Source organism: Camelus dromedarius, chromosome 11 (genome assembly GCF_036321535.1).
Source record: "Camelus dromedarius isolate mCamDro1 chromosome 11, mCamDro1.pat, whole genome shotgun sequence".
In the NCBI taxonomy this organism is placed as follows: domain Eukaryota; kingdom Metazoa; phylum Chordata; class Mammalia; order Artiodactyla; family Camelidae; genus Camelus; species Camelus dromedarius.
This window is the reverse complement of record NC_087446.1, coordinates 32,080,685-32,095,329: the sequence shown is the minus strand read 5'-3', so window position 1 is coordinate 32,095,329 and position 14,645 is coordinate 32,080,685. Positions and strand designations below refer to the sequence as shown.

General features: G+C 33.7%; 1 protein-coding gene across 1 annotated transcript in view; it reads right to left on the bottom strand.

Moving 5' to 3' along the window:
- The window catches only part of CFAP54 (cilia and flagella associated protein 54), a 242,503-nt gene that overhangs the window by 170,782 nt on the left and 57,076 nt on the right, over positions 1-14,645 (bottom strand). The window contains exons 20-22 of the mRNA XM_031462988.2: positions 6,962-7,138; positions 3,497-3,589; positions 3,059-3,244 (exon numbers count right to left, since the gene is read on the bottom strand). Coding sequence (XP_031318848.2) covers positions 3,059-3,244; positions 3,497-3,589; positions 6,962-7,138 — 456 coding nt within the window. The remainder of the gene's footprint in view (positions 1-3,058; positions 3,245-3,496; positions 3,590-6,961; positions 7,139-14,645) is intronic.

The window sequence follows — 14,645 nt, the reverse complement described above, 5'->3', positions numbered from 1 at the left end:
TTGGACTTCATTTTATTAACTTTCAATGAAACTTCTGCCAAATGAAGCCCAAAAGTCAAACCACTCCCTGGAGAAAAATTAGGCCTTGATGAAATATTTGGTCCCTCACTTTGAAATAACTCCACCACTGCAAATTAGGAAATATATTAGATTCCAAAGAAATCAAAACATCAGAAAACCATGAGCCAATATGACATGCTAAACCAATGCTAGACAAATCCTAGCAATTCTCTCAATTTAATTTTCTTTGAAAAATATGATAATATAAAATGTCACTAAGATCTTAGCTTATAATAGTAATCAGCTTTTAAGAGGAAAAAAATAGCACAAGAGAAATGTGAAATAATTTAGAACAGCCATCAGCTCTACAGCCAGCAATAGGTTTAAAATTAGATGCTTGAGACTTAGAGGTCAATGAGTCATTTTTTTCTAGTAGCCTATTTACCGGTCACATGTTTTAAGTCAGGCAATCATTTCAGTGAAAATGTTAATTCATGAATATATCCATAACTAAGAATAACAATAACATTTGTTAAGTACCTACTGTGTGATAAGTGCTATGGTTAAACATTTGACATGCATAATTCCACTTACTATTCAGAACAGTTCCGAGAGGTAACTACTATCATTATTCCACTTCATAGATGGTTACTTGCCCAATATCACACAGCTAGTGTGAGCAGCTGAAATTTAAACTCAAGTGTGTCTCTATGAACCCAGAAACTTCACTTCTATAAATTGAACCTAAGAAAATACTCATGGATGCAGGTGAAGATGCTCAACAACACTGATTATTAGAGAAATGCAAATCAAACTATAATGAGGTATCACCTCACACCAGTCAGAATGGCTGTCATTAAAAAGTCTACAAATAATAAAATGCTGAAGAGGAGAATGTGGAGAAAAGGGAACCCTCCTACGCTGTTGATGGGATTGTAAACTGGTGCAGCCATTATGGGGATACAGTATGACGGTTCCTTAAAAAACTAAAAATAGAACTACCATATAATCCAGCAATCCCACTCCTGGGTATATATCCAGAAAAGATGAAAACTATAAATCAAAAAGATACATGCACCCCAATGTTCACAGCAGCACTATTTACAATAGCCAAGACATGGAAACAACTCAAGTCTCCATCAAAAGATGAGTGGTTTAAGAAGATATGGTATAGATAATAATAGAATATTACTCAGCCATTTAAAAAAATGAAATATTGCCATCTGCAGCAATATGGATGGACCTAGAGAATATCATACTAAGTGAAGTAAGTCAAACAGAGAAAGACAAATGTTATATATCACTTAGATGTGGAACGTAAAAAGTAATAGATGTGGAATGTAAAAAATAATATGAATCCAAAACAGAAACAGACCCACAGACACAGAAAACAAACTTATGGTTACCATAGGGGAAAGGGAGGGGGAGAGGGATAAATTAGGAGTATGAAATTAACAGATACAAACTAATATACATAAAATAAGTAAACAATAAGGATTTACTGTATAGCACAGTGAACTATATTCAGTATCTTATAATAACCTATAATGGAAAATAATCTGTGTGTATATATATATAACTGAAACTGTGTATATATATATATAACTGAAACACTGCTGTAGACTTGGAACTAACACAATGTTGTAAATCAACTATGTTTCAATTTAAAATTTTTTTTAAAGATTTATATACAAGAATGGACATCACAGCTTTGCTTATAATAGAAAAATACTGGAAGGTATCTAAATATCCAACAATATACACCAAAAATTAACAGAACACTGTAAATCGACTATACTTCAATAAAGAAATAAATATCCAACAATGAAGAATTACTAAATAAACTATGATATGTTTTTAAGATGCAATACCATGCAGCCACTAAAAATTATGTTTTGACAGAATGCTTAATGGAATGAAAAGAATGTCAGTTCTTTACTGGAGATCGTCATTCAAGTGAAGTAAGCCAAAAAGAGAAAGAAAAATGTCATATATCACTTACATGAGGAATCTTAAAAAAAAGGATACAAATGAACTACTTACTATTTATAACTTAGATAATTAACTTCTTGAATATGTGTAAGCACATCTGACTATCCTTTATGACTGGATTATTGCATTCTGTTGATTCCTATTTTGTGGTTGGCTTTATTCCTTTGATAATTATGTAAGTTTAAAAAGCTGAAGCTCTAAACTGTTGTTAGAAACAATGAACACTACATATATGTAAATTTTAAACTGGTTTTATCTCTCAACGAGTTGTTCTTCCTAGAATAAACTTTGTTTTTAAAAAAAAGAAACGTGGATATTTAAAGATTAAAAAAATTGTTTTGACAAAATACTTAATGGAATGAAAAGAATGTCAATTATATAGTAAATGACAGTATCAGATGTAAAATAATACGTACATTATGACTGAAATTATGTATTATACATCAATTTGCACACTTACGTATATATATGTGTACATACATATTGAGTGTGTACCTATATATGTATGTGTATACACACACACACACAAATGAAAGGATACCCCTGGATCAGGATTTCTCAGCCTTGGTAATACTGACATTTTGGACTGGATAATACTTTGGTGGCGGGGAGGCTGTCCTTTACATTTTGAGGTGCTTATCAGCATCCATGGTCCCTTCCTACTAGATACCAGTAGCATCCCTCTAGATTGTGACCACCAAAAAGTCTACAGACATTGACATATGTCCCCTGGGGGCCAAACTGCCTCATGTTAAGAACTGCTACTCTGATGACAGGATAACAGAAAACATCTATTTCCTTCTTTGTGCATTTCAGTATTTTCCAAAATTTCTAAAATCAGTATATGTTACATTTAAAATCAAGGGGTGGGGGGACGTTTTTGTAAAAAGCAAACTCACTCATAAGGGAAGGAATGGTTTGTATTCTATGAGACTAAATTGTTATCATGGAAAATATGTATTAAAGGAGATTTAGAGTATCTGCTGGGATTGTTTTTTCATCAGAAGTTACTTAGCAACTGCTTAACAGATAAAAGAAGGAAAAAATTAGAAGAAATCTCTTCTACCTGTGTCAACAACATCCGGGCAGTAACAGCAGAAAGAGGTGGGTAAATCAGAATTGGTTTAGTTGATTCCCCAACAGCATCACCGACAAGCTTCCCATTAGAAGAATAAGCAGCAATTGCAAAGACATATTTTTCATTGGTTTCTAAACCTTTTACTTCAAAAATGCTTTTACCGTCAGCTGGTATCTATTAACAGAAACATATTTCAAGTCATATATGGAAAATTAAAGTAATACAACTCTAAAAATATAGTAAGTGAAGCTTATACATTAAGAAAAAACCTTTTTCAATTACTGTTGAGTTTTAGTTATGACTTGAGTTGAAATTAGAGAAATTCACTACAATAATGACTTCATAAAGGAAAAAAAAACTCAGTTATCATTAATGAGACTTTTAGTAAGATTTCCTGATATGCAGAGTTGTTTTAATTTGACATACCGCTTCTCCTGAGTTTGGGAGATGATTATTGTTTAGTCTTACTTTTCCATAGCTTCCTTCTGCTTTGCAACCCAAAATGCAGTACCAGGAGACCTGCCGAGAAGAGGGAGAAGCCCGTCATCTGTGGTCTGTTTAACAAGGCATTCAGTTACTTTTACCCTGATGTGGCAAAGGGAATACTTTTCTAAATAAAAATGTAACTATTCAAGTTTTAAAACATGAAACCTAAGTTTACAAAAATACTTAGCTTTAATCTTTTTAAGAAGGCAAAATGTAGTTTACCTAGGACTACCATGACTAAAATATTATTCATTGTTAATTATATTTAACTACCATTAACAAAGTAGTTTCTATGTGTTAAGTATTATCAGGAAATTTATATATACTTTCCAATATCTGCAACATCCCTATGAGATGGGATTACTGTTGCCATTTTGCTTTACAAAATATGCAGGCACAGAGATGTCCAACAACTTGCCCAAAATCACACAGTGACAGAGTGACTCCAAAGATGACTTAATCTCAGTGGAAAAAAAGATCAACACTGAAATGACTTTCATATTTAATAATATATGACAAAAAAGCAACTGGAAAAAGAAGCAAGATACTAAAATACGATATTTTAAATAAAATCTAAAAATACATATGAAAAAGCCTGGAAGAAAATGCTCCTTAAAAAGAACAGTAGTAGACATCGGATGATAAAATGTCTTGTAAAATTATGGGTAATTTTTCTCCTCTCATCTATAAATTTCCTGAAATATGATACATTCCTTTGATTATTCTTAAATACAGACAAAAACCAAAAGCAAAACGTAAATTACACAGAAACAATCAAACATAAACTTGATTAAATAGTTAGACTTTTTGCCACGATGTCAAAATAATGGAGATCCCTCATCATAATGAACATTCTCACTGGAGGGGAAAAGGGAGCAAGTTGGCACCTAGGGAACAGCATTACTAGAGGGCACCCTGTCCAGGGGTTAGTGATGGAGGGGTTGTCACGGCATCCCTCTTCCCCAGAGGCTCCACCTCACATCTCAACGCCTAAGCTACAAGAGAAGCTCAGGAAAAAGGAAATGTAATTGTCTGTAAGATGCAGCTGCCTCCTACAGCTTCGCCTGCTATTTCTTCCTCTGGGTCAACAGAAAAATCCTAGTCATGTCTCGTCTGCGCAAGTAGTTCTCAACTCTATGCGGCCGAATCACTTTTTTCAAATATGGTTTGTACAGAGTCAACCCTTTTTTTTTTTTTTAAATTACACATACCTAAGCCTGCCTAACCCTCAATGAATAAGAATTTCTGGTGCAAACAGCCAAACTTTTGTGTTTCCAAAGAAAACATCTCAGGTGACTGAAGAGCACTAGACAAAGGACAGAGAGAACACTGAAGGAACTTGGAAGGTGGAGGCTAGGAGAGAAAACTCACCTGAATCACAGAAAAAATTTAGAAACTAACTTTTCTTGACTTCTCATGCAAAAAGAGTATCATTTTTCATAGAGAAAAAAAGGGCAGAAAGATGGTGTTTTATGACTTAGATCACTATTGTGCTAAATTAAGCTCTACATATAAACCAGAATTTGAAGGGTAAACTCTCTAAAAGTTTACAAGCAGACTTTTTGTTTCTATTTTGTTCTGCTGATGAAAACATCTTAGTTTGCATAACTCTCAGAAGCAATGGGTCCTTACAGTGTACACAGAATCAGGACACCATGAGCAAATCACCACTAACTTTTGAAGTAAAAGTTTATAAATAACATTAGCATTTTCAACTATTAAAACAGACAATAATGCAAAGAATGCCGTAACAAGAGATTTTGATAAAACGAAAGATGGCTGAAGTCTCAAACTAGAAAACTTATTTAAGCCCATAGCACCATCTAGTGCTAATGAGTAGGTAACAGAAGGTAAAATTTCCAGGAGCACACAATTCTATCAATGTATAATATACATAAACTTCACATGACGTGCTAAGTGACAAGTCCTACAACTACAGGTCAAGCATGGTACTCTTATATCTTCCTATTCCTAAGCATTATGAAATAAAGTAGTCACTTATTTGAGATACATAAAAAATAAGATCTCTTAAATAAATCAAAACATTCAAATAAAAACAAACACAAACTCTTGGTAACTCATCCAGTCTTAATTCTGTACTGAATTTCCAAAATCAGTGAATCCTTATTCTTAAACAGATTCCCAAAATCCTGAATTTTTAAACTGCTAGCGATTGCAATAATTATTTACTACAGCACACCTAGGTGTAAGGTGAATGTTACGTGTATTCCCCCAATTATAAGGCATTATGAAGGTGGTATTACTTTCACTGATGAGAAGCAATTATAGTAATTTTATACTTTACCTCACATAGAGCTTGACAGATAATAGACACTCAATAATGCTCACTGGACAGAATTTATGAAACAAAAAGATCAGATAATATAATCACAGTGTATAACCTCATTAACTGATTTTAGCAAACTTTACATATGTTTAATATAAGAGATGGAGGGACATCAGTTAATATGCCAAAAATAGTATATAATAACTCATTTAATTTTCACAGTAGAAACATTTTACAAATGAAAAGATAAAAACAGAAACAAACAAAAAGCCTTCAGAAAGTCTATTTACACTTCCTAAGGTTGTACTGCTTGCTGGTAAGTAAGCTAAAATTTTAAACCTGTATTTGTCTGACTTCAAAGCCCATGCCCTTTCCACTATATCAAGTTAATGTAAGTTCAAGCAGAACACCCTAAGGAGAATCAAACACACAACTCTGCTTTTTATACTACATCAAAGAGTATGTTGTTCATCATCCAAAAGAGGAAAATGTAATATTTAAAGCACAAATTAGGTGGAACCAAATGCTTGCAAGGAAACGAAATCTCAAGTTACAGTCACGTTTAGGCTTAAGTTCCCAGGCACTGGGGATGGGAGAAAGAGCTTCAATAAACACACAAAGAGTTATGATTTATAATGTGATTGGAATCCTCTTTTGCTTGCATTAAAATAATTCTCATTTACTTGGAAGAACTCTGAGAAGAACCTCTAAATTCCCACTCCCAAATTTTCTTCTCTTCATCACTGCCTCTGAGATTAACTTCTATCCTCTTCAATGTCTGATTCCATTTCAATGAGTCCTTCTCAATCTTGAGCACACTAGGACATCAGCAGATGACTATGCCACGGTGACAAAGATACAGAGAAAAATGCTTCTCTATTATTTCTCCTCACTGTATATTTGGGTAGAGCCAAGCTATATGGAGCCGAAAGGGTAAGCATCAAGGGAAAAGGGTCATGAAGGGACTAAGCATAGTTAAGACATTACATTACTAATTCCAGTGTTCAGTGTTAAATAAGATTATTCGAGTCCCAGAAGCAATAAAAGTATAAATCGTTACAGTCAGAAAGGTACTTATGTTGCTTTGCTTGAGGTAAAGATCATAAAGGACAACGTACCTTAACATCAGAAACAAATGGAGCAGGTTTTAACGCCACAGAACAGTAAGTTCGGGATAGCAGGATGGGTGGAGGAGGGATTCTGCTTTTCTTTCTTTTGGCACTTGCCACATATTTCTGATATGAATACAGCATACTTTGTTCAGCTTCGATCTTCTCAATTAAAGAAAATGCTTCCTATGAAAATGTGTGACAATAGAAAAATACATTTCAAGAGCTTGAACTTCATTTTATTTGGAGAATTCTGGTGGTATTAAACAACAATATCTTGATATATGTATTTTTTTGAGCCTCAGTGGTATACATGTTTCAAGCACTGAAAGATTTTCCAGAAGTAAAAAATAGATATTAAATAAGGCAATGACATTATATTTATATGTATAATAATCATTATTATCATACATAAGGCATTTCATTTTCAAATCAAATCCTCTGAATATCTACCATATTTCATTCTTAAAATTTTTGTAAAACAATTATCTGCATTTATAGTTATGAACTGTACACCTACACTTAATGCAACTTGAAATGTGACTCTCAAGTAATGACTATTGGTATTTGTGGTTTATGAAATTAATATTATTGATGGTTTCTTATCATTAGCAAAAAGAAATAAAATAGGCAAAAATATTTATTCTATAAACCTAAAGGAAAGTCAATCACCTTTTTAAAAGGTCACGCATTTAGTGATAACACATAAAACAACAAAAAAATACAAATCAGAAAATCTAAATAATGCTTCAAAAAAGTGAGGCTAAGTATCAGCAATAAGACATGTAAATAAGTTAAACTCTCAAAGACTCTGATTGAGCACCAAAGTAAAAACTCACTAAAAGACTAAAACTGAATGATGGAAAATGGAATAGCCTTTCCAACAAATGTGCTGGGGTAATTAGACATCCACACGCAAAAGAAAAAAGTAGGACCCAAACATCACATTACACACAAATACAATGTGCGTTATATGCAAATATATAACTCAAAATGAATTATAGACCCAAATGTAAGAGCTAAAATTATAAAATTCTTACAAGAAAACATACGAGTAAATCTTCACAACTTTGGGTTAAACAATGGTTTCTCAGACATGACACCCAAAGCATACCAACAAAAGAACAAGCAGGTAAATTATAATTCATCAAAACTTAAAACTTCAGATGATACCATTAAAAAAGTTAAGATAAGTGACAGAATAGGACAAATATTTGCAAATCATATATCTAGTAAAGGACTTGTATTCAGAATATATAGAGAACTGCTATGAGTCAGTAATAAAAAGACAAATAATCCCATTAAAAAATGAACAAAGAGTTTGAACAGACATTTCTCCAAAGAATATACACAAATGGGCAATGAGAACACGAAAAGATGCACAACATTACTGGTCATTAGAGATGAAAATACAAAAATCAACTGAAGAAGCAGAAAAACTTGAACACAGGAATAAGGATGACATTAACTGGGAGAGATATCCAAAAAAATATTTCCCACCAAAGTGTCAATCCCAACTGATTTTATTTTTTTTTAAATTTTAAATCTCAAGGCACTGATAATTCCTATGCCATTTTTTACATTTCTAACTACAGAGAAAGACAGTTTCTCAAATAATATTATAAAATTATTACAACTTTCGTAACAAAACCTGAAAAAAATGACTGCACTTAAAAACACAGAGCAATCTTATTACAAATATAAATGCAAACATCCTAAATAAAATACTAAACACACTGATCTAACAATATATTAAAGGAATAATATAGCATAATTACATTCTCTCAGGAATAAAAGGATAATTTAATACTAGGAAGTCTAAGAATATAATCCATAAATCAAATAAGAAAAACTATGATTACAGGCTCAATGGCCAAAAAAAATCTGAACAGTTTTTAATTCATTATTAATTTTTTAAAAAAGAAATCGAAAGGAAAATCAAAAAATATGTTAAGACAAATGAAAATGAAAACACAACATACCAAAACCTATCAGATGCAGCAAAAGTAGTTCTAAAAGGGAAGTTTATAGTAAAAATGCCCACATTAAGAAAAAAGAAAGATCTCAAATAGACAATCTAACTTTATACCTCAAGGAACTAGAAAAAAACAGAAAAACTAAACCCCCAAGTTAGTAGAAGGAATAACAAAGATCAGAAGGGAAATAAATAAAATAAAGACCATAAAGACAACAGAAAAGATCAACTAAAATAAATGCTGTTTTTTTGAAAAGGTAAACAAAATGGACAAACTTCTAGCCAGACTAATGAAAAAATAGAGAAGGCTCATAAAAATAAAATCAGAAATAAAAGAGGAGACAACTGATACTATAGAAATATAAAGGATCATAAGAGGCTGCTGTGAACAATTATATGCCAACAAATTGGATAACCTAGAAGAAAAGTTTAAATTCCTAGAAATATGCAGCTTACCAATAGTGAATCAAAGAAGTAGAAAATACGAACAGCCCAATAACAAGTAAGGAAATGAATCAGTAATCAAAAACCTCCCAATAAAATAAAATCTAGGGCCAGATTGTTTCATTGGTGAATTCTGCCAGAAATTTAAAGAAGAATTAATACCAATCCTCAAACTCTTCCAAAAAGTTGAAGGTCAGTTTTGATACCAAAACCCAACAAGGAAACTACCAGAAACGAAAACTACTGACCAGTATTACTGATGAACATAGATGCAAAAATCCTCAACAAAATATTAGAAACTAAATTCGACAGTACATTGAAAAGCTCATACACCACGATCAAGTTGGATTTATTCCTGGGATATAAACATTGGTCAACATAAATATGATAAAAATCAATAAATGTGAAACACCATATTAACAAAATAAAGGATTAAAATAATATGATTATTTCAGTAGATGCAGAAAAAGAATTTGATAAATTCAACAATCTTTCATGATAAAAACGTCTCAACAAGTTGGATATAGAAGGAACATGATTCAACACACTAAAAGCCACATATGACAAACTCAGCTAACATTATACTCAATGGTAAAAGGCTGAAAGCAATCTCTCTAAGATTAGGAACAAGTCTAGGGTGCCCACATTCACCACTTCTATTCAGCATGGTACTGGACATCTTAGCCAGAGCAATCAGAAAAGAAAAAGAAATAAAAGGAATCTAAATCAGAAAAGAAGTAAAATTGTCTCTGCAGATGAAATGATCTTATTATAGGTAGAAAACCGTAAAGAATTCACACACACACACACACACAAAACTGTCAGAACTGATAAACGAATTCAATAAAGTTGCAGGATCCAAAATCAACATACAGAAATCAGTTGTATTTTTGAGAGTAACAACAAACTATCCAAAAAAGACATTAACAATCTCATTTACACTTGTTCACTGTTGGTGAGAATGTAAACTGCTACAGCCAATATGGAAAACAGTAAAGAAGTTCCTCAAAAAGTTAAAATTAGAACTACCATATGATCCAGCAATCCCACTTCTGGGTATTTACCCAAAGGAAAGAAATTCATTATCTCAAAATGATAACTGCACTCCTACGTTCATTGCAGGATTATTCACAATAGCCAAGATATGGAAATAACCTAAGTGTTCATCAACAGGATGAACGGATAAAGAAAATGTGGGTATGTGGGGGTGTGTGGGTGTGTATGTGTATGTGCGTGTGTGTGTGCGTGCGCGCGCGTGTGTGTAATGGAATATTACTGAAGGAAATCCTACCACTTGAGGTAAGACAGATGACCTTTAGGACATTATGCTAAGTGAAATGAGCCAGGCAGAAAGAGAAATACTACTTGATATCATTTACATGAAAAATCTAAAAAAAGACTCAAACTCATAGAAACAGAGAGGAGAATGGTATTTGCCACAGGCTGAGGGAGTAGGGGAAATGGGGAGATGTTGGTCAAAGGGTACAAATTTTCAGTTATAAGATAAGTAAGTTCTAAAGATCTAATGTACAGCATGGTGACTAAAGTTAATAATACTGTCTTACATACTTGAAATTTGCCAAGAGAGTAGATCTTAACAATTCACACACACACAGGTGTGGTGAAAAATGTGTTAATTAACCTGATTGTGGTAATTACTTCACGATGTGTGTGTGTGTGTGTGTGTGTGTATAAAATCATCACATTGCTCATTATAATTGTAATTATCAATTATACCTCAATAAAGCAAGCTTCAATAAACTAAGGAAAGTTCTTTCTTTAGCATGAGAAAAAAAAATACTAATTTTAGCCAGTAGCTAAAATCATGGTTAATAGTGAAGCACTAAAAGAATTATCAATAAAATCCAGAAGGATACAGAATGCCACTAGCCCTTTTTACTCTGGAAGTTCTAGCCAATTTAATAAATACAAGAAAAGAAATGAGAAGACAAAATGTCTGTTTTCCAAATTTCAAATGCATTTCACTCTAATACAAAACCCTGTGCTATTTCTCCTACATAGAACATACTGAGTTTAAAATTTCCATTTGGAAATCTAGACTCAAGCTCAAAAGAAAGGACAGGACTGGGGATAGGATCTGACAGTCATGTACCAAAGTGATATTTAAAGCTTAGTGAGTAGAACAGTTCCCTGTGGGAGTATAGATTATAAAACTATAGTAATATACATTTTTTCCTAATATAATGAAGCTTGGCCAAAATTTAAATCAGAATTAACTTCTCATTTTTATTTTTCATTGGAAATGGTCAATATTAAGGTCTAAAGTGATTAGTAGGGATTAAAATTTATCATTTATCTGTAATAATAAATGGTTTTTAATTTCACTTGTTCTGTGTCAGGAGACCTTGGAAATTTTTTCTCCCATTTGCAGTTCAAGAATCTTAACCATCTGCATGGTACAATCGTTTTTTCAAGTGAGAAGGGATGTATTATATGGCAACCATGTTTCTACAGCCTACATGCCAAAGGCCTTAGGTGTTCGGACCCAAAGGCTAATAATACACATGGTGCTTGGTGTAACTTTGAAATCATTGAATGAATGAGTCAATCAAGGAGTCAGGATGGCATCTGTCATCCTCCATCATCTCCATGTTTTCACTCATTCAACCAAACTGAGGGAAAACTGGAGAAAATGATGGGGAAAAGGGTAAGACCCAGATGTTAAAGAAGTCATGTCATAAAAGACACTGAGAGAACGCAGGCATGAGCTTTGCCAGGTCAGCCCAGAGCACACCGCCAGCACAGGGCTGGGCAGAGGCTCATTCACCTTCCCCTCTACCTCAGATGACAGAGCAGCTTTGGCTCCCTGAGGACAGATGAGCCCACAGGGCAGGGGTCCCTTGACAGACAACCACACATGGAAGTTTGATGAGGGAGAAGCTGGAGCTGCAAAAGTTAAGTGGAGTCCCTGGATAACACTGGAAAAATTTGGAGGGAAGAAATTCCTACTTGCACAGAAGAGAGATAAAAGCTATTATATTTTGACCATTAAATGTTAACTGCCTTCACTCGCATCACAGGCTGTGGATACCAAACTATTTCAGGTGGCACAACAGGTAAAATCAGCCTGAGGAAAAATTAGGCAACACAAGGGAAGGGGATCAACATCTTGAAAATTTGGAGGTTTCCCTCCTCTGGATTATGTTCAGAGCCTGTAAAATACACCAGCAGCACTGGCTCATTGGCCCTGATATTAATGCAGACTGCCTTTGACCCCATCTCAATTTTACTCGCCAACTGCCCTGGGCTTACCACATTTATTCCCAAAATTTGCCTCAGTAGTTCCTGCTCTAGTGAACCAGTTGGACACTAGCATCTTCTGACTTGACTCTAGCAGCTTCTCTCTGCATATCCATGAATCCAACTGAGATTAAAATAAACTTCCTGCTCTCTGCCCTGGGTTATCACACAGACATTTCTCAAACCTGGTTGTTGATCAGTATCATCTATAGAATTTATTTAAAACTTAAGGTGCTCTGTCCCCACTCCAGACCTACTTAATACAAATCTCCAGATGTGGAGCCTGAACACCTGTATCATTAACAAATGCCAAGGATAACTCTGAAGTACAGCAAGGGCTGGGAACCACCGATTTGGATGAGTAAACCATTCTCCCACCTTTCTCTCGGTCTCCAGTCTGTTCCATTCCAATCTGATGGTCCTTCAACGGCTCCTCCAACACTTGTTATAGTGCAAACTCCCCCAGGGCCCTTTTTATTCTGATAACTGTTCTTTCCAGCCTTAGCTCCCTCTTTACTCTTTTTTCTCCCTATCCAACCAATCCTCCATAAAACAAAACTGCCACTCACTTCCTGATAGTGCTAGGCTTCTTCGTAACTCTTAAGTTTTTGCCTACACAGTTTTCTCTTCTTAAAGGATTCTCTTCTGTGCTTCAAGACCCACTCAAACATTGCCTCCTCTAAGTTCTTCCAAGATAAGTCCCATGGATTTAGGAACTCATTCCCTTCATTTCATACAATCTTTACTTTAGCAGGTATTAAATGATATGGTATCTGTGTATGTGACTGTTCACACTCTCTAAATAATAACTGTTGTCTTAATGGCAAGGATAGTGCTTTATTTCTTTGGGCTCAATAAATGTGTTTTGAGTGAAAGATTTATGAAATTATGAAAGAAGAGGATGATCATTACTATAACTCATTTTAATACATGTTTAAAATGTTGTGAGTGGGTCCTGATCATTTTTAACTTTAGACCCTCTAACTCAGATCCCATGGCCCAAATTAAAAAAGATTTAATAAAAGTATTAAAGTTTTAAGTGGAAAGTAACAAGTAAAAGTCTAAAACAGAGTCCTTGATTTAGGTAAATCAGATAAATTATATAAAAGGACTCAAGGTAAACCTAATGCTAGTTAGAAATTAAAATCCTAACTTGTTGAGGTAAATCATTAAGCTGCTAATAAAATCCCATTTATAAGAAAGTGATTAGAATACTAATTCAGAAAGATATACACACCCCCATATTCATTGCAGCATCATTTGTAATAGCCTAAATGCCCACTACTGGATGAATGGGGAAAGAAAATGTAAGACAGATAGATAGACAGGCAGACAGACAGCTAATGGAATATTATTCAGCCATTAAAAAGAATGAAATCTTGCCATTTGTGACATGGATGGCCCTTGAGGGCATTATGCTAAGTGAAATAAGCCAGACAGAGAAAAAAAATACTATATATACATATGATCTCACATATATGTGGATCTTAAAAAAAAAAACAAAAGCAAAGCTCATTAATGCAGAGAACAGATTTGGTGGTTGCCACAGGTGTGGTGGAGGGTGGGCAAAATGGGTGAAGGGGGTCAAAAGGTACAAACTTCCAGTTATAAAATAGTCATGGAGATGTAATATACAGCCTGGTGACTATAGTTAATAATACTGTATTATGCATTTGAAAGTTGCTAAGAGTGTAGATGCTAAAGGTTATCATTACAAGAAAAATAAATTTGTAACTGTATGATGATGAATACATAAGTTAATAATATTAATAAGTTAATATGTTATTAATATATAACAACATAAGTTAATAAGACTTACGGTGACCATTTAGCAATATATGAATATCAAATTATGACATCGTACACTTGAAACTTGTAATATAATGTTACACGTCAATAAGGTATACCTCAATAAAATTATACCTCAATTAAAAAAAAAAGTGATTAGGGCTTTTTTCAAGGGGGTGCCTCAAGCAGAAGGAGGAAATATCACCAGAAAAGAAGTCCCAAAAA